We start from the raw sequence: 21200 nt of genomic DNA, 5'->3' as shown, positions 1-21200 counted from the left end.
GCACAGCCCACACTCCGGAAGTACTGATGATGACAAGGACGCATTTTACGCGCAGCTCGAACTCAAGTACGATCGCAGCCCAAGCCACGACGTCAAGATCATCATAGGTGATTTGAACGCTCAGGTAGGCCAGGAGGAGGAATTCAGACCGACGATTGGTAAGTTCAGCGCCCACCAGCAGACGAACGAAAATGGCCTACGACTCATTGATTCCGCCGCCTCCAAAAATATGGCCATACGTAGCACCTTTTTCCAACACAGCCTCCCTTATCGTTATACCTGGAGATCACCACAGCAAACGGAATCTCAAATCGGCTACGTTCTGATTGACGGACGGCACTTCTCCGACATTATCGACGTCAGGACCTATCGTGGCGCCAACATCGACTCCGACCACTATCTGGTGATGGTCAAACTGCGCCCAAAACTCTCCGTCATCAACAATGTACGGTACCGGCGACCGCCACGGTACAACCTAGAGCGACTGAAGCAATCGGATGTCGCCTCAGCATACGCGCAGAATCTCGAGGCCGCGTTGCCAGGCGAGGGCGAGCTCTATGAGGCCCCTCTAGAGGACTGCTGGAGTACAGTGAAAGCAGCCATCAACGACGCAGCCGAGAGCACCTTCGGGTACGTGGAACGGAATCGATGGAACGAATGGTTCGACGAAGAGTGCAGAACGGTTTTGAAGGAGAAGAATGCAGCGAGGGCGGTAATGCTGCAGCAAGGGACTCGACAGAACGTGGAACGTTATAAACAGAAGCGGAAACAGCAGACCCGCCTCTTTCGGGAGAAAAAGCGCCGCCTGGAAGAAGCGGAGTGTGAAGAAATGGAACTGCTGTGCCGTTCCCAGGAAACACGGAAGTTCTATCAGAAGCTTAACGCATCCCGCAACGGCTTCGTGCCGCGAGCCGAAATATGCAGGGATGAAGACGGAGGCCTCTTGACGGACGGGCATGAGGTGATCGAAAGGTGGAAGCAGCACTTCGATCAGCACCTGAACGACGTGGAGAACGTAGGCACGGGAGCCCACGACAACGGAGGAAACGACGACGCCAGTGGGGCGGAGGACGGAAATTAACCAACTCCCACGCTGAGGGAAGTTAAGGATGCCATTCACCGCAGCTCAAAACCAACAAACCAGCTTGTAAGGATGGTATCGCAGCTGAACTCATCAAGATGGGCCCAGAAAAGTTGGCCACCTGTTTGCATCGGCTGATAGTCAGGATCTGGGAAACCGAACAGCTACCGGAGGAGTGGAAGGAAGGGGCAATCTGTCCCGTTCACAAGAAAGGCGACCATTTGGAAGGTGAGAACTTCAGGGCGATCACTATTTTGAATGCTGTCTACAAAGTGCTATCCCAAACCATCTTCCGTCGTCTGTCACCTAAAACGAATGAGTTCGTGGGAAGTTATCAAGCCGGCTTCATCGACGGCCGGTCGACAATGGATCAGATCTTAACCGTACGGCAAATCCTCCAGAAATGCCGTGAATACCAGGTCCCAACGCATCACCTGTGCATCGACTTCAAGGCGGCAAACGACAGTATCGACCGCGCAGAGCTATGGAGAATCATGGACGAAAACGGCTTTCCCGGGAAGCTGACTAGACTGATTAAAGCAACGATGGACTGTGTGCAAAACTGCGTAAGGGTTTCGGGTGAACTATCCAGTTCATTCGAATTTCGTCGGGGACTGCGACAAGGTGATGGACTCTTATGCCTACTCTTCAACTTCGGAAGGTGTGATGCGACGAGCCGGGCTCACCAACCGGGAACGATTTTTACAAAATTCGGTCAATTTGTGTGCTTTGCGGACGACATGGACATTATTGCTAAAAAATCTGGAACGGTAAGTCGGACTGGTGCTGAATGCCTCACAAACAAAGTACATGCTGGTGGGCGGAACCGAACATGACCGGATCCGTCTGGGTAGTAATGTTACGATAGACGGGGATACCTTTGAGGCGGTGGAAGAATTCGTCTACCTCGGATCCTACCTGACGGCTGACAACAACGTGAGCCGTGAAATTCGGAGGCGCATCATCAGCGGAAGTCGGGCCTACTACGGGCTCCAGAAGAAACTGCAGTCGAAAAAGATTCACCCACGCACCAAATGCGCCATGTACAAAACGCTAATCCTCTACGGGCACGAGACATGGACCATGCTCGAGGAAGACCTGCAAGCACTCGGAGTTTTCGAGCGATGCGTGCCAAGTACGATCTTCGGCGGTGTGTAGGACAACGGTGTGTGGCGGAGAAGGATAAACTACGAGCTCGCTGCACTTTATGGCGAACCCAGCATCCAGAAGGTGGCCAAAGCAGGAAGGATACGGTAAGCTGGGCATATTGCACGAATGCCGAATAACAAGCCTGCGAAGCTGGTGTTCGCTTCTGAACCGGTTGGTACAATAAAAGGCGGTATCCCAAATAGCCTCCCAAAAAACATAAAAGTGTATGGATGTTCAAAAATTAAATTAGAAAAAATAAAAAAATCTATATTCGCGAAATCGCGAATTAAAAAGAATCACCTTTCAACATGTTTAAATCGATTTTAAATAACGTGAAAAAATATATAGAATAAAATAAAAAATTTGGGTATTAGAGGGTTAAACTCCGGTCGAAATAATCCTTGCCATCCTGCGCACGTACGCCTGCTGCAGAAAGCGCCCAGTGCAGTGCGCCACCGCCGATCGCGATACGTGCGCGATGGTTGATCACCTTCTCGTCGTCATTGCCAGTGGAACAATCAACACTCGAATCGTCACGTACTAGGCCACACGGTCCCTTCTCTTCTTCTTTCTGCGCGAATTCATCGCCCTGTTGAATACGCCCCGTCGTCATCTACAGCCGTAGGTGACACGTCATTGCTCCCATAGAAATCCATCTGCGCGACACACAATAGATTGATAAGGACATCCAACGAAAACAATCTGTATAATAATAGAGCCTATCCAAAGCGTGAATTTCCCATTAGAAGATTATTCTATCGAACTAATAACCATATATTGTTGAACTATTAGCACAATTAGACTAGTTACGTGAACTCCTTGTCGCCGTCACCAAGAATTTAGCTATTTACAGTGGTGTAAAGGTGAGCGAAGATAAAAACATATCGACATGCTGTAGTAGAAATATTATGTTTACTGCTCCTTTGTTCACTTAGGCTAGACAAACCATCAAATATTTGCCAGTAGTAACATATTCCCAATGCTAGAACTAAGCTTATAAGCTAGCACTAGAGGTAAGCGCTGTTATAATCAATTAATTTACCGTTCTGAAATCATTAATGCATACATACATTTCAAACCAGGGATTCTCAAACGGAAAACGAAGAGAAACTAGTTGCGTGAGGAGAGAATTACCGAATTGATCACTAACAGTAAGCCAAATTTCATTTCCTAAATGTAAGCCGCTAACAATCTCTTTTGCCAGGAATTTTGTAATTTTTATCATCAATAAATTCACGGAATTACGATCATAGTTCTTCGACTCCGCAACAGTTTACAAAATTCTGTTAATATGTCGAAAAAGTCGACGAATCTTGCAGCGTCTCAGTTCACGGAGCCACGGGAAAGTACATACAACGCCATCGATGGGCTCACGGCAAATAGCGCAGGTTGTGTACCCACTGTCGTCAACTTGCTCCCTCCGAGCTCTGGAAACCAGGTAAATGTTGATGTTACCGATACTAATACAGTTTGTGGAGCTACAGTAAACGTAGCCAACCTTGTCGGCCAGAGGAACACCGGTGCCGCGACCAATGTCCGTAGGAATCCATTACGCGAAGTCCGGAGAAATGTAGACCATCAGTGCCAGCTATGTGATAACCGTGACAATCAGGAGATGGTGCAATGTGATGGATGTGATAGGTGGTTCCACTTCGTATGTGTCCAAGTTACGGAGGATATCGCCAATGTCAGTTGGATTTGTCCGATTTGCAAAACTGCATCTTTCATCGCCCTCCCCACCAACTCAAAACTTCAGTCAAGTGTCCAGCACAGCCAAATTCCACCCCCACGAAAGACCGTATCAAAGCGATCAGCGAGCAAGGCAAGCTCTCGGAGTGAGGCAAGAAGACTGAAAGACCTCGAATTGAAGAAGCTTGAGGAAGAGTTCGAGATGGAGAAGCGCTTCCTGGAGCGAAAGTATAAACTACTAATGGAGTGCGGTAGCGAAACATCATCAATGACTGAGGAATACGAAGATGACAGGCTGTCGAAGATCGAGGAGTGGTTAGCCGAAACGGGCCGCCATGGTGAAGCTGAGGATTCCGGATTAGCAGAAGCAGCAATTGAGCAAACATCGAACAGTTCGAGCAAGCTCGGGGAGCATCAGACTCCGGTTGTCAAGCGAAGCGCAATTCCATCGATTCTCCGAACCAACCAACAGGCTCAACGTCCTCAAGATGATCTACGTCTGCTCCTAGTAGAACAACGCCATCAGCAATGTCAAGCAGGTTTCTCGGGTTCCATTCCGGATGCTCAGCACAGCCGTCCTCTGCGAGGCGTACAGTATTCTAGCGGTACACGACAGCCGTTTCCACTCGAACAAATTCGGAGCGAGCGTCCTCGAGTTGAAGGTCTACCAGAACAGTTAGCTCGTCAACGGTTGTCTGATCACCCGATGTTGGCATCTTCTGGCACGCGCCACCGTCGACTTACCAGCGAAGGTCAAGTAGAGCATCAACACTCACAAGCGCCCACCAGGGCAACGATAACATCAGCTGTGAACCCAGGTAGGCTAAGCGAGTTCATCCCCGGCCAGCGTTCAACCCCGATCCTTCCACCTCTGGTCGAGCCCGGCCAGTCAGCTATAAATGACGAAACCGTTTGCATTCTCAATCGGAGTCAAATTGCAGCACGTCAGGCGGTTTCTAGAGATCTACCAGATTTCGACGGATCGTTGGAGGATTGGCCTCTGTTTTTTGCCACGTTTAACTCGTCCACGCAGATGTGTGGGTTTACGAATGAAGAAAATATGCTTCGGTTGCGCAAGTGCCTGAAAGGAAAGGCACTAGAGGCGGTAAAATGCGAATTACTACACCCGTCAAATGTTGCTGACATCATATCAACGTTAAAAATGCTATACGGACGACCAGATGCCATCATTCAGTCTATCATCAAAAGGATCAAACACCTTCCCCCGCCAAACACGGAAAAGCTTGAAACCTTGGTGACCTTTGCACTAACAGTAAAGAACATGGTTGCGACAATTCAAGCTTGTAATGTCGACGACTATCTATTCAACGCAGCTCTTCGTTTCGAGCTAATAGAGCGTCTACCGCCGTCTCTCAAGCTGGACTGGGCAAGGTTCGCCAGAAGTAATCCCAACCCGAATCTCGCTGATCTTAGTGCCTGGCTGTATACCATAGCCGAAGATGCCTGCACAGTAATGGCAACAACATGTACCGATCCACGAAGCCGAGGTGTTAAAAAGGACGGATTTCTGAATTTTCATTCCGAGTCGGAATCAAGCAACGATCCGGTAGTAGAGTCAGCGAACATGCCGAAGTCCACAATAGGAATGGATCATTCTAAAACTATGTGTGTGGTTTGTAAAGGAAGCTGCGCATCTGTTGTAAACTGCAGCAGATTCGAGGAACTAAGCTACGATTCAAGATGGGCGATAGTGAAAGAATGTAAGTTGTGTCGCAAATGTCTTCGAAAGCACAATGGGTCATGCCGACTGCTACAAAAGTGCGGAACAAACGGATGCGTCTTTCAACACCATCCGTTACTGCATAAACCGGATAACCGCAATCTCAAGCCATCAACTACAACGCCGACTGAAGTTCCTGCGCCAACAGAAGCAGAACCAAGCTGTAATCTCCACCAAGGCCAATCGGCCGTGCTGTTTCGAATCGTTCCAGTCATGTTGTACGGACCAACGAAAACAGTGCGCACGTATGCGTTCATTGATGACGGATCCGAGCTCACCCTTATTGAGCAAAGTCTTGCTAATGAACTGGGAGTCGAAGGTCCGAAGAAGTCATTGTGCTTAAAGTGGACTGGAGGGACCCGCAAGGTAGAAGATGACTCGCAACAAGTAAATCTTCAAATATCAGGAGTCCGCAGTTCAGCAAGGTTCGACTTGTCGGGTATAAATACGCTTTCGACACTACAAATTCGCCCGCAGACGTTGTTACTATCCGAGATGCAGAAAAGGTTCCCCTACCTCGATGGGCTACCACTGGAAGAGTATCGGGACGTTAGCCCACGGCTCCTCATCGGTTTGGACTACGCAAATCTCGGGCACGGAATCAAAGGCCGAGAGGGAAAGAGGAATGAACCAATAGCCGTGAAAACTCGCTTGGGTTGGATGGTATACGGAAACTGCACGGGAAAAGAATCAACTGACGGATATATGAACTATCACAGCGTTCAAAGATGTGACTGTAATCAAGAAGATGATGACAATTTACACAAGGCGATGAAGTCCTACTTCACACTCGATAGCATGGGAATTGCGAAGCCGAACAAACTTCTCCTTTCTCGAGATGATCAGCGTGCACAAACATTGTTAGAATCTTTAACTCATCTAACAAACAACCGATACGAATCCGGCCTTCTATGGAGATACGACCATGTTCGATTGCCTGACAGCAGACCAATGGCTCTACGACGTTGGAAATGTTTGGAAAATCGGATGAGTAAAGACCCAGTGCTAGCTGGAGCGCTCAAGGATAAGATTCAGGATCACGTAGATAAAGGATATATCAGAAAACTGACAGCAGAAGAGCTTCGAAGGCCATACGAGCGAGTGTGGTATCTTCCTATCTTTGTTGTCGTCAATCCGAACAAACCGGGTAAAATACGACTTGTGTGGGATGCGGCTGCTACAGTCCATGGCGTATCATTGAATTCTGTTCTGCTGAAAGGGCCGGATCAGTTAACGTCCCTGCTGTCTGTTCTGATCCGCTTTCGTGAGTTCCGAGTGGCGATATGTGGTGATATTAAAGAAATGTTTCACCAGGTGCAAATACGGGATGAGGATCAACATTGCCAACGATTCTTTTGGAAAGGTGAAGAAGATCAACCCAGCGTGTACGTCGTCCAGGTTATGACTTTCGGCGCCTGTTGTTCGCCAAGTACTGCGCAACATGTGAAGAACAGCAACGCAACGTGTTTTGAGCAAGATCATCCAGACGCAGTGGAAGCTATCATCAAAAGACACTATGTCGACGATATGCTCACAAGTACGGAGACGGAGGAAGAGGCTCTGAAACTAGCGAGAGAGGTGAAAGAAATCCACAGTCACGCCGGGTTCGATATTAGAAACTGGATATCCAACTCGAACTATGTTCAAACGACGTTGAAGGATACTTCGACGGAGGAGAAGAACATGAACATCGGAGAAGATGCAGCTACAGAGAAAGTACTTGGAATGTGGTGGAATACGTCAACCGATCACTTCACATACAAGGTGTCCACGCAATATGATGAAGACTTACTATCCGGGAAACATCGGCCAACGAAACGTGAAGTTCTTCGAACGTTGATGATGATCTTCGATCCTTTAGGCTTCATCGCACATCTACTGATGTACCTCAAAGTCCTCCTGCAAGAAATTTGGCGAACAGCGGTCGGATGGGACGACCCTATTGGAGATGCACAGTTTGACAAATGGCTGACATGGCTCCAAGTGTTTCCAAATATTTGCACTGTTGAAGTTCCTCGATGCTATCGCTCGCTCACGTCGGTGAAAGCTGAAGTGGAACTTCATACGTTCGTTGACGCTAGTGAGAGCGGGTTCGCCGCAGTAGTTTACCTTCGATTCAAGGAAGCAGATACGATCGAATGCGCTCTGGTTGGAGCAAAAACTAGAGTTGCTCCTCTCAAATTTCTATCTATCCCACGGTCTGAACTACAAGCTGCCCTGCTCGGCGTCCGTCTGGCCGATACAATATCGTCATCCCTCTCGATAAAAGCTAACAAGCGTCTCTTCTGGACGGATTCCAAGGATGTACTTTGTTGGTTAAGATCCGACCACCGCCGATACAGTCAATTTGTAGCCTTCCGAGTCAGCGAAATTTTGGAATCGACTGACATACATGAATGGCGATGGATTCCAACAAAACAGAACGTGGCCGATGAGGGAACAAAGTGGATGAAGGTTCCAGATTTGTCCGCTAATAGTCGCTGGTTTCATGGACCGGATTTTCTCTGGCAAGATGAGCACAATTGGCCCGAAGCGCGGCACTTCGAGAAAGCGACTGACGAAGAACTTCGTCCCCACTTGCTCTTTCATCAAACTCCGAATCAGCCAGTGATTAACCCTCAAAACTTCTCGAAGTGGATACCTCTTCTTCGGCAAACTGCATATATCTTCCGCTACGTTGACAACCTGAAGCGTAGTATGGAGAAGGGACAACGTATCGTGGGACCACTAACACAAGAGGAGTTAACAAAGGCAGAACATTATTTGTTCCGGGTAGCACAGTCAGAAGTTTACGCCGACAACATCGCAACGTTAGCCGCCAATCGTTCATTGAAGTGTTCGTCAAGGCGAATCATACGAAACGATCCTCTGTTTCGGAGTGCGTTTGCCGATGAAGCCGGTGTAGCACGTGTGAAAGGGCGAACAAAGGCGTGTGCGTTTATCGGTCGTGATGCTGCCGAACCCATCATTCTCCCTCGTCAACATTACATTACGCATCTGATCATAGCTGACGCCCACGAACGATATGGTCATCAAAACCATAATACGATCATCAATGAGCTACTCCAACGCTATCGGATCCCTCGACTGAAAGCAACGTACTACACTGTGAGGCGAAATTGTCAGCATTGTAAGAATCAGCTCGCAAAGCCAAAACCGCCAGCGATGGCTGATTTACCTCAAGCTCGACTGGCAGCGTTTAGTCGACCTTTCACCTATACGGGGATAGATTACTTCGGCCCGATTCTAGTATCGGTAGGCAGACATTCCGAAAAACGGTGGGGGGTTCTCGCCACTTGTTTAACTACTCGCGCCATCCACCTACAAGTCGCGCACAGTTTAACAACCGACTCCTGTGTTATGGCTATCCGTAATATAATGGCCAGGAGGGGAACCCCGGCTGTTATTTACAGTGATCGAGGCACTAACTTCCGAGCTACCAGTAAGGAATTGAAGGAAGCGATCGAAAATCTCGACTACGATAAGTTGAGGATGGAGTTCACCTCACCCCGCACCCAGTGGACCTTCATACCACCGCTATCCCCGCATATGGGTGGCGCGTGGGAGCGGCTAATCCAAACTGTCAAGAAGAACCTGAACATACTACAACCCAATAGACTACCTACCGACGAGGTGCTGCTGAACGCGATGGTAGAGGTCGAAAACATCGTCAATTCTCGACCGCTAACTGACATCCCGATCGACAATGACAACTCTGCCGTGCTAACGCCCAATCACTTCCTGTTGGGATCAGCTAACGGTTTGAGGTCTTGGACACCATTTGATGACAGCCCGGTATATCTGAGGAACTGTTATCAGCAATCTCAGCGCATTGCAGATATGTTCTGGAAGCAATGGGTTCGCGACTATTTGCCCACTATTACTCGAAGAACCAAGTGGCATACATCAGCGACTCCGATTGTTGTCGGGGATATTGTAGTAATCGTGGATCCAAAATTCCCCCGAAACTGCTGGCCAAAGGGAAGAGTGATTGCCACACACCCGTCCACCGATGGACAAGTGCGCCGCGCAACTGTACAGACAGCATCGGGAATATATGAGCGGTCCACCGTATCTCTAGCTGTGCTCGACGTAGGCGTTAGGACGAATGCGCTTCCGGAACATCCTTCGCACATTCCGGGGGGGAGTGTTGAATACGCCCCGTCGTCATCTACAGCCGTAGGTGACACGTCATTGCTCCCATAGAAATCCATCTGCGCGACACACAATAGATTGATAAGGACATCCAACGAAAACAATCTGTATAATAATAGAGCCTATCCAAAGCGTGAATTTCCCATTAGAAGATTATTCTATCGAACTAATAACCATATATTGTTGAACTATTAGCACAATTAGACTAGTTACGTGAACTCCTTGTCGCCGTCACCAAGAATTTAGCTATTTACAGTGGTGTAAAGGTGAGCGAAGATAAAAACATATCGACATGCTGTAGTAGAAATATTATGTTTACTGCTCCTTTGTTCACTTAGGCTAGACAAACCATCAAATATTTGCCAGTAGTAACATATTCCCAATGCTAGAACTAAGCTTATAAGCTAGCACTAGAGGTAAGCGCTGTTATAATCAATTAATTTACCGTTCTGAAATCATTAATGCATACATACATTTCAAACCAGGGATTCTCAAACGGAAAACGAAGAGAAACTAGTTGCGTGAGGAGAGAATTACCGAATTGATCACTAACAGTAAGCCAAATTTCATTTCCTAAATGTAAGCCGCTAACAATCTCTTTTGCCAGGAATTTTGTAATTTTTATCATCAATAAATTCACGGAATTACGATCATAGTTCTTCGACTCCGCAACACGCCCCTTAAGCCCATCTATCGAGGACACGGACCTTCGCGCGAACAATATGCGCACATGTTTCAATCACGCATTGAGTTATAAATGTGCAATTTATTTTTATTACCATCTATTATTTGCCTATTGCAGCTCGGCGAGCGATATCTCTTTCCATGGCATTCTTCGACCGACGACGCGACGACCCGATTGACGCATAACATTACCAACCAATAACGCATCACAATGGCATATGTCGCATATATGGATAAAAACTTAAACTGAGCTCCGTTCGACAAGCTCGGGGAAATATGTGGCGCCGGTTTTCGCCGTTAAGTAAAACTCTCTCCTTTCCTCGTAGTCTTTTCATATAGCTAATGTGCATATTTCGGCACGTGATCCACTCCGATCGATCACTGCGAAATAATACGGTACGGTACGCGGCTATCCGATACTGCACACCGGTTCCAGCTTATTTGTGACATCCCTGACAGGAGGGTTCGCAACGAGCGTGTAGTGATCTCACGATCGCTCATTCGATCAAATCTTTATAACCGATTCTGTGTGTACCGTTAAACGGAGTAAATTTGGTAGTTTTTTTTTGTCTGTTTCTTGGCATTCTTTAGGTACACTGAAACCTTCATTTAGGTAGAATCCAGGTAAGATCTATTTAGGTCCCTCCATTAAGGTATCGTTACCTAAATGGAATTTGATTATGACCTCCAAGAATTTCCTTGAGTAAGGTCATCGAATCTACCAACGTACTTGGTTTTCTCTAGGACCTTTATGGCAAAGATACATACTCACACAGCCTCAGGTAGCTATGACCTATCAACTGGTGAGTTCAATGATTATTTAATGGTCTCCCTCGAGTAAAGACCATCGAATTCGCGAGAGCTACTAGCTGTATCTAATAGGATTATGAATAAGGTTCTTACTCACACAGCCTCTGCCATCTATGTTCCATCAAGTCTTAGGTTCTCTGATCTTATAGCAATATCCGAGAACTCCCTGGAGTTTAGGCCATCTGATCTACATCTGTTATCAGTGATCTTTTGGAGCATTATGAGTTAAATTTATGCTTACACAGCCTCATGTAACTATGCGCTGTCAAGTGTTGAGTTCATTGTCTGTTTAATGATCTCCAATAACTCCGTTAAGAATAGGTAATGTGATTTACTAAGCTATTTAAATTCACCTGCAAGCCTCTGAACCCCCTAAAATCCCCCTGAAACCCCATGAAACGCTCTGAAACGCTTCTAAAACCCTCATGAAACCTATGTGACACTCTCCTGAGAGCTTCCGAAGCTTCCTAAAATATCTCTGATACCTCCCTAAACGCCCTGAAACGCCTCGAAACGCTTTCGAACGCCTCTGAAAACCTGAGAACCTCCGAAGCACCCTAAAACATCTTCCAAACGTCCTGCAACGACCTAAAACGCATTGAAACGCTTTAAAATGTCTCTGAAATCCCTTTAAAGGACAGACTTGTTAGAAGCTCAAAATGACCACCCGCAATGGCCGACTTTTGCACCTCCTCACGATTTTAAACGAAGAAATCTCGTGCAAAATAAAACCAACGCCCCTGATCTCCTCATTTCAAGCTTATTACAAGTGAGCAAGAGCAAAATTAAAATTCCACTGTTGTTCGATGGTTGCTTCTTGAGATTTGAGCTTTCGAAGTTCTGGTGCTCTAAGAATTCCATGACGAATTTTCAAGGACTTCTTTTAGATAGATCCCAGAAATTTCTTCAGAAATTTCCTAGAAGTTTCTTCACGAATTTCCCAGAAATTTCTCCAGGAATTCCTGCAGAAATTCCTTCAAAAATTTTCCAAGAATTTGCCATGGTTTCCTTCAAGAATTTACGGGGAATTCCAGCACTAGTTATCCAGAAATTTCTCAATATTTCCTTTGAAAGACATTTGGGAAATTTCCTGGAGGAATTTCTGGGAAATTCGTGGAGGAATTTCTGGGAAATTCCTAGAGGAATTTCTGGGAAATTCCTGGAGGAATTTCTGGGAAATTCCTGGAGGAATTTCTGGGAAATTCCTGGAGGAATTTCTGGGAAATTCCTGGAGGAATTTCTGGGAAATTCCTGGAGGAATTTCTGGGAAATTCCTGGAGGAATTTCTGGGAAATTCCTGGAGGAATTTCTGGGAAATTCCTGGAGGAATTTCTGGGAAATTCCTGGAGGAATTTCTGGGAAATTCCTAGAGGAATTTCTGGGAAATTCCTGGAGGAATTTCTGGGAAATTCCTGGAGGAATTTCTGGGAAATTCCTGGAGGAATTTCTGGGAAATTCCTGGAGGAATTTCTGGGAAATTCCTGGAGGAATTTCTGGGAAATTCCTGGAGGAATTTCTGGGAAATTCCTGGAGGAATTTCTGGGAAATTCCTGGAGGAATTTCTGGGAAATTCCTGGAGGAATTTCTGGGAAATTCCTGGAGGAATTTCTGGGAAATTCCTGGAGGAATTTCTGGGAAATTCCTGGAGGAATTTCTGGGAAATTCCTGGAGGAATTTCTGGGAAATTCCTGGAGGATTTTCTGGGAAATTCCTGCAGGAATTTCTGGGAAATTCCTGCAGGAATTTCTGGACAATTCCTGGAGGAATTACTGGGAAATTCCTGGAGGAATTTCTGGGAAATTCCTGGAGGAATTTCTGGGAAATTCCAGGAGGAATTTCTGGGAAATTCCAGGAGGAATTTCTGGGAAATTCCAGGAGGAATTTCTGGGAAATTCCAGGAGGAATTTCTGGGAAATTCCAGGAGGAATTTCTGGGAAATTCCAGGAGGAATTTCTGGGAAATTCCAGGAGGAATTTCTGGGATATTCCAGGAGGAATTTCTGGGAAATTCCAGGAGGAATTTCTGGGAAATTCCAGGAGGAATTTCTGGGAAATTCCTGGAGGAATTTCTGGGAAATTCCAGGAGGAATTTCTGGGAAATTCCAGGAGAAATTTCTGGGAAATTCCAGGAGGAATTTCTGGGAAATTCCAGGAGGAATTTCTGGGAAATTCCAGGAGGAATTTCTGGGAAATTCCAGGAGGAATTTCTGGGAAATTCCAGGAGGAATTTCTGGGAAATTCCAGGAGGAATTTCTGGGAAATTCCAGGAGGAATTTCTGGGAAATTCCAGGAGGAATTTCTGGGAAATCAGGAGGAATTTCTGGGAAATTCTAGGAGGAATTTCTGGGAAATTCCAGGAGAAATTTCTGGGAAATTCCAGGAGGAATTTCTGGGAAATTCCAGGAGGAATTTCTGGGAAATTCCAGGAGGAATTTCTGGGAAATTCCAGGAGGAATTTCTGGGAAATTCCAGGAGGAATTTCTGGGAAATTCCAGGAGGAATTTCTGGGAAATTCCAGGAGGAATTTCTGGGAAATCAGGAGGAATTTCTGGGAAATTCTAGGAGGAATTTCTGGGAAATTCTAGGAGGAATTTCTGGGAAATTCCAGGAGGAATTTCTGGGAAATTCCAGAAAGAATTTCTGGGAAATTCCAGGAGGAATTTCTGGGAAATTCCAGGAGGAATTTCTGGGAAATTCCAGGAGGAATTTCTGGGAAATTCCAGGAGGAATTTCTGGGAAATTCCAGGAGGAATTTCTGGGAAATTCCAGGAGGAATTTCTGGGAAATTCCAGGAGGAATTTCTGGGAAATTCCAGGAGGAATTTCTGGGAAATTCCAGGAGGAATTTCTGGGAAATTCCAGGAGGAATTTCTGGGAAATTCCAGGAGGAATTTCCCAGAAATTCCTCCAGGAAGTTCCCAGAAATTCCTCCAGGAATTTCCCAGAAATTCCTCCAGGAATTTCCCAGAAATTCCTCCAGGAATTTCCCAGAAATTCCTCCAGGAATTTCCCAGAAATTCCTCCAGGAATTTCCCAGAAATTCCTCCAGGAATTTCCCAGAAATTCCTCCAGGAATTTCCCAGAAATTCCTCCAGGAATTTCCCAGAAATTCCTCCAGGAATTTCACAGAAATTCCTCCAGGAATTTCACAGAAATTCCTTTAGAAATTTCCCAGAAATTCCTCCAGAAATTTCTCAGAAAATCCTCCAGAAATTTCCCAGAAATTCCTCTAGAAATTTCCCAGAAATTCCTCCTAGAATTTCTCAGAAATTCCTCCTGGAATGTCCCAGAAATTCCTCCAGAAGTTTCCCAGAAATTCCTCCATTAAATTGCCAGAAATTCCTCCAGAAATTTCCCAGAAATTCCTTCAGCAATTTCCTAGAAATTTCCTAGAAATTCCTCCAGGAATTTCCTAGAATTCCTTCATTCCTGGTGGAATTTCTGGGAAATTCCTGGTGGAATTTCTGGGAAATTCCTGGTGGAATTTCTGGGAAATTCCTGGTGGAATTTCTGGGAAATTCCTGGTGGAATTTCTGGGAAATTCCTGGTGGAATTTCTGGGAAATTCCTGGAGGAATTTCTGGGAAATTCCTGGACGATTTTCTGGGATATTCCTGGAGGAATTCCTGGGAAATTTCTGGAGGAATTTCTGGGAAATTTCTGGAGGAATTTCTGGGAAAATTCTGGAGGAATTTCTGGGAAATTTCTGAAGGAATTTCACAGAAATTCCTCCAGGAATTTCACAGAAATTCCTTTAGAAATTTCCCAGAAATTCCTCCAGAAATTTCTCAGAAAATCCTCCAGAAATTTCCCAGAAATTCCTCTAGAAATTTCCCAGAAATTCCTCCTGGAATTTCTCAGAAATTCCTCCTGGAATGTCCCAGAAATTCCTCCAGAAGTTTCCCAGAAATTCCTCCAGAAATTTGCCAGAAATTCCTCCAGAAATTTCCCAGAAATTCCTTCAGCAATTTCCTAGAAATTTCCTAGAAATTCCTCCAGGAATTTCCTAGAATTCCTTCATTCCTGGTGGAATTTCTGGGAAATTCCTGGTGGAATTTCTGGGAAATTCCTGGTGGAATTTCTGGGAAATTCCTGGTGGAATTTCTGGGAAATTCCTGGTGGAATTTCTGGGAAATTCCTGGTGGAATTTCTGGGAAATTCCTGGTGGAATTTCTGGGAAATTCCTGGTGGAATTTCTGGGAAATTCCTGGAGGAATTTCTGGGAAATTCCTGGACGATTTTCTGGGATATTCCTGGAGGAATTCCTGGGAAATTTCTGGAGGAATTTCTGGGAAATTTCTGGAGGAATTTCTGGGAAAATTCTGGAGGAATTTCTGGGAAATTTCTGAAGGAATTTCTGGGAAATTTCTGGAGGAATTTCCTAGAAATTCCTCCAGGAGTTTCCTAGAAATTCCTCCAGGAATTTCCCAGAAATTTCTTCAGGAACTTCCGCAGTCACATAAATTTCCTTGCAATTTCTCCAGGAATATCTCAAAATTTCCTGGAGGAATTTCCCTAAAATTAATCCAGAAATTTCACAAAGACTCCTTCTGGATTTTGCCAGAAAATCCACCCGAAATTTCCCAGAAATTTCTCCAGGAATTTCCTGAGAATTCCTCCAGAATTTCTCAGAATGGTTTTAGCAAGCATTCCTCTATAGATTCTCTTTAGTATTAAGAATACATCCCTGTCCATGCATTTCTTCGTGAATGAATCCAGGGATTCCAACAGAGATTCTATCAGAAATTCTCCCAAGATTTTTCCTCTTTCCACAGGATTTATCTTGAAACTTGTCTACGGGTTTCCTCAGAAATTCCTTCCGAAGTTCTTCCTGGCATTCATTTAAAGATTGTATAGAAAATTCCTACGAAGATAACTACATAAAGTCATGCTTGTATACATTCAATCCTACAAACATTTCTGGAATAATTCTTCCACAAATTTTGTAAGAACTTATTTTTTAGGATTTTTCCGAAAATTCTTCTAGAAATTTCTCGAAAAATTCTCCTAACAATTTTTGCAGGATTTCTTCCAAACGTTTCTTCAAAAAAATGCAACTCCAGGAGATATTTTTTCGCGAAGATTTTGAGATTTCTAATAACTTTCTCTAGGGTTTTGGTTTATAAATTCTATTTTTTTTTCTAAAAACTTTTTCAGAAATTTTTGTTTGATTTTTTCCAGAGGTGTTTTCAGGTATTCCTCCGTTTATTCGGCGATTTTTTTGGGCATTTGTTTGGATATTCCTCTAGAAAATCCTCGAGGGAATCTTTTGAATGTTCCTCCAGGGGTTTGTTCAAATGTTCCTTCAGGTATTCTACAGGTCTCCAGAAATTTCTTGCAGAGCTCCTCCAGAGTCCCATGATTTTTTTTCTGGGACTTAAGGGGGTATATTAGAGTGTTTCTTTAGGTTTACTCCTGAGCGCTTTGGTTCTCCTAGCATCACCATCAGGCTGCGGCTTATTTTTCAAAAGTTGTTGAAACCTGGAATTCGTAAGCTCTTTTGAATTCAAATGACACAAAAAGAGAAACCTCTGAGTTTAAGCCAAAAATGTTGAGATTTAGAGGTCGCGCAATCGCTTCAAAGTCGTATTTTCGAGTAATAAAAAGGTGTTTTCACTTCAAATGCCATAACTTTCTCAATTTACAACCGACTTTCAATCTTTTTTTATGAATTTCTCACAAATTAAATTTCAAATAAACTCGTAGAATATCATTTTTCTCCAAAGTCACGCAAAATATGAGTTTTCGAAGATTTAATTCATTTTTTTCTTCTTTTTACAAAAAACTTTTAACTTTAGAGTGCTATAACTTTTTAACCGTTTGACTAATTTTAAATTTTTTAGCTTGCTTTTGTAAATATTTTTGTTGCCTATCTTTGTCCTAAACAAACTTTTCATCAAAGTAGTCATTTTTATGATACTTTTCACCAAAAACTGCCAGAACATGCCTTAAAACTTGACTTTTTCATGCATAATTGGAGTTTTTGACAATTATTTGCAATTTTCTACTCCAAACCAGATACTTAGCATCATATTTAGGGATATGGAACACATTGGAGGATTTTTTCTTTTTTTTTCTCGCATTTCGAACATGAAAATATTTTTTGATTCAGAACACTCCAAAAACTGAATTTTAAGGCTTCCTAATGATTATTTAGTATAAATTTTTCACTTTGAGCTCGAAACTAAGCATGAAAACTATTAAAATTTAGCCAAAATTCTGATTTTTCCAATAAAATACGTGTTTCTGAACGGTTTTTGGTATTTATCTATTTTGAAACGTTGTTTTAAAGGTATAGTTTATTCACAGCATTCTTAGGCAACAAAAATATCTACAAAGGCAAGCTAAAAAAATTTAAAATTGATCAAACGGCTAAAAAGTTATAGGACTCTAAAGTTAATTGTTTTTGTAAAAAGAAAAAAAAATGAATTAAATCTTCAAAATCTCATATTTTGCGTAACTTTGGAAAAAATAATGTTCTACGAGTTTATTCGAAATTTAATTTGTGAGAAATTCATAAAAAAAGATTGAAAATCGGTTGAAAATTGAGAAAGTTATGGCACTTGAAGTGAAAACACCTTTTTATTACTCGAAAATTCGACTTTGAAGCGATTGCGCGACCTCTAAATCTCAATATTTTTGGCTTAAACTCAGAGGTTTCCCTTTTTGTGTCATTTGAATCCAAAAGAGCTTACGAATTCCAGGTTTCAACAACTTTTGAAAAATAAGCCGCAGCCTAATCACCATTCATCCAGGAATTGTTTCAGAGATAACTTCAGAAATTGTGTCAGAAATTTTGGTCCAGGAACTCCTTTAGAAACTTTGAATTAAATTAAATTTAATTTTTATTCAAGAGTTTCCTTTAGGAGCTTCCAAATATATCTCGAGGAATGTTACAGGGGACTTCTTGAGACTATCCTCCGGGGATTTTTCAAAAACTCCTTCAGGGAATTCTTCAGTAATGTTTGAGCAATTTCTGGAAGAACTTCAGTGAAATCACTGGAGGAATATCTAAACTCATGTTTTAAAAAGTAAAGACAATTATAATTACTGCAGGGATCTCTAAAGACATTTCAGGAATTTCTCCTGGACTTACTGAAGAAATTTATCAAAGGTTTCTGGAGAAATCTTGAAAAGACTTTCCGTAGCAACCCCTGTAAAAATTGTTAATAAATTTGTAGAATTTATGCTACGGAAACAGCTAAGCAGTCTCGAGGAAATTAAACGATACTAAAATGAAATAGTATCGTTTGATTTCCTCGAGACTGCTTAGGCGTTTCTGTAGCATAGCTATCCCACTCAGTCGAATGCTCCCAATTAAATTTGTAGAAGAATTTCTGAAAAACTTCATAAAAAAAACTCCATTCTTGGACTACACATCAATGTGTTATAACCAATGGAAATGACCAATATAAATTACAGATTCCCTGAGGAAGATCCAAAAAGGATCGAAACGTTGGAAGAAGAAAACGTTTAATTGTTTTCGACCCAGAAAAGACTGAAACGCTAAAAACTACCCAAAAGTCTTCTTAACAGTCATCGTCAATATACATAGTACGGATTTCTGTAAAAAAAATCCATGGAGGATTTTTTAAAGCAATCCATGGAACTTATAGAGAGGAATTTTTAAAGAATTTTTTGGGAGATCCTTAATTAAACAATCCGAAGTAAAGAGGCCGTCGCATTACCAAAGGCACCCCCTATCACAGTAACCAATAAGTAGGCATCGGACGGATTCCATTCCTTTACTGGGAGGAAACAAATCCTGCTCGTTTTTGGCTCGAAAGTGCTGTTCCACTCACCCGCTATGGCAATGCGCGATGGGCTTGGGCAAGCTTGTATGTCGTGTTCTCGTACTTATGCGCCCGCGCCGCCAGCTCAATAATTCCCCAAGTCAGTCAACAATCTGCGGCAAGCAGCCTACTTTGACTGCGCCATTTGTGCGAAGAAAGTGATGCTCAAAGTGATGTGCAAAGGCCTGCTGCGATTGAAATAGATTGCAGCTGACAGGTAACATAAACAACATGTCAAACCGGGGAGCGGGAACTCGGAGCTGGCTGCTAAGCGAGCTGCCGAGTTGGGCAGCGGCAAGGTACTTCCTGCCGCTGGCTGGATGGCTGGCTTGCCGGTTGCGCTATAGTTGCCATTTAACTCGCTTCACCACTGAAATAAATTGCATACCATACTGCGTGTCATTGTCGTCGTTATCGGCGAAGGTACCTACCCAGTACCTCCTGAACACGCGTGGCCATATTTGTACAAGTTGCTCATGTCCAAATATTGCCGTGTGCGACAAAAGCCCTTTTGGAGCAATGCTGTTCGATGCTGTAGTTGCCGCTACCTACTCCTTTTATGATGGTGTCAAATGGTTTTTGCGATCGTTGAGACCACGACACAGGTCAAAAAGTTCAATGAAGTTGTGGCACTTATTGGTGCTGCTTGGACGTCATCAAATATGCGAATTCTTCTTCATCATATGTCGTCGTTCTTCTTTTTCTTCTTCTATCGCTTTAACCTTCCTTTAGCAAGACGTTGGGAACAGCTCGCTGACGCAGTGTACGGTTTGGATCGAAAATGTCCCTAATGCCAAAGGAGGGTTAACCTGTAGCTAGGTCAAATTTCTGTCGATTTCCTTTATTTCCTTGTCGAGGCTGCGCCGTCATGAGCCTCTGGGACTGCCTCTGCTGTGATGTGCTGCTGAATTCCAACGCTTGCTTGTTGATTTCCTTTCAGCTCCTGCGTAAAGTGTGACCGATCCACCTCCACGTCCACAGTCCGAATTGCTGCCGCTGTCGGCTTTTGATGGCATCGACGTTGGAGATCCATTTATGGAGCCACCATGCACGACTTATATATCGCAGGCATCTATTGATGAAGACCTGCAGCCACTGACTGTTCTCCACTGATACACACCAAGTTTCAATGGCGTACAGCTTTAGATTTCACATTTGTGTTCGGATTTAGGTGCGTCGGATATTCAGATTTTCCCATTCAATTCTTAAACTCGCAAAAGCAGCTCTCGTCTTCTTGATCCGTGCACCTATGTCGATCTTGGCGCCGCCCTATGGCTACCAAGATATTGATAACTTTTAATATTATCCACTGCTTGTCCAGCTACCGTAAATCTGGAAGGGCTGACTGTATTTACATCCAATGATTTAGTCTTGTTGACGATGATGTTAGGACCTGCCACCGAGGAGCAATCGGCAGGATCATCAAGCTTACTCTGCATATCAAAACGCTGTTGAGCTATAGGAAAGCAACGTCATCAGCTAGTTCGAATTTATTTAGGTGTTCCATGGTAATGGACTGCTACAGCAACCCAGGACTTGGTTCACTAGCAATCGAACCTACTAGGATCTTGTAAATTACAATGAGGAACAGTACCGGTGATAGTATACATCCTTGCTTCACTCCAGCAACGATCCGGATGGGATCGGACAAGACATCGCTGTGTTGTGTAGTACTCTGCACAAAAATGCCTCGTACTGTGCATCAATGAGGCTGATGATTTTCTCAGGGAGTCCCTTGCGCCTGAGGACTTCCACATGTTTCCGTGATTGAGACGATAGAAAGCTTTTTCGTAATCAATGAACACCAGGTAGAGAGCCTCTTGGAATTCATTGATTTGCTCCAGAATGATACGGCGGAGCGTGACACTGCATCGCAGAGGATTACAGAGGACTTAGAGAACGATACACAGAAACATGATGCCCCGCCACTTATCGCATACAGTCTGGTCACCCTTTTTGGTGATACAGAGTATACTATTACAAAAACTGAAAACATTGAAGCTGCCTTAATTTTGATCAGGTGCATTAGCGTGCACAGTGTGGGCAAAGGGGGGCAAGGGGGTCGTTTAAATTTGCGACTGCTGGAGTTTAATAACATCTC

The 21200-nt window shown here is 44.0% G+C and overlaps 1 protein-coding gene across 2 annotated transcripts; it reads left to right on the top strand.

Moving 5' to 3' along the window:
• Nucleotides 1-2825: 2825 nt before the first annotated feature.
• LOC134284911 (uncharacterized) lies at nt 2826-10484 on the top strand. 2 transcript variants are annotated; one of them, XR_009996007.1, is made up of 3 exons: nt 2826-10081; nt 10154-10231; nt 10301-10484. XR_009996007.1 is itself a non-coding variant. In XM_062844465.1 (3 exons), the coding sequence occupies exon 3, from the start codon at nt 3522-3524 to the stop codon at nt 9864-9866; it is 6345 nt and encodes a 2114-aa protein (XP_062700449.1). In that variant the 5' UTR covers nt 2826-3093; nt 3166-3243; nt 3313-3521; the 3' UTR covers nt 9867-10484. The 2 variants fall into 2 exon arrangements, 1 of the variants encoding a protein (XP_062700449.1); XM_062844465.1 differs by having other exon boundaries at nt 2826-3093; nt 3166-3243; nt 3313-10484.
• The last annotated feature ends 10716 nt before the right edge of the window (nt 10485-21200 follow it).

Source organism: Aedes albopictus, chromosome 1 (assembly GCF_035046485.1).
Source record: "Aedes albopictus strain Foshan chromosome 1, AalbF5, whole genome shotgun sequence".
Taxonomy (NCBI): Eukaryota; Metazoa; Arthropoda; class Insecta; order Diptera; family Culicidae; genus Aedes; species Aedes albopictus.
Note: the sequence above shows the minus strand (reverse complement) of the source record. Positions and strands in the feature narration are given on the sequence as shown.

Excerpts from the sequence above, each read along its gene's own strand:
- LOC134284911 (XM_062844465.1), top strand. The coding sequence starts at position 3,522 with ATGTCGAAAAAGTCGACGAATCTTGCAGCGTCTCAGTTCACGGAGCCA.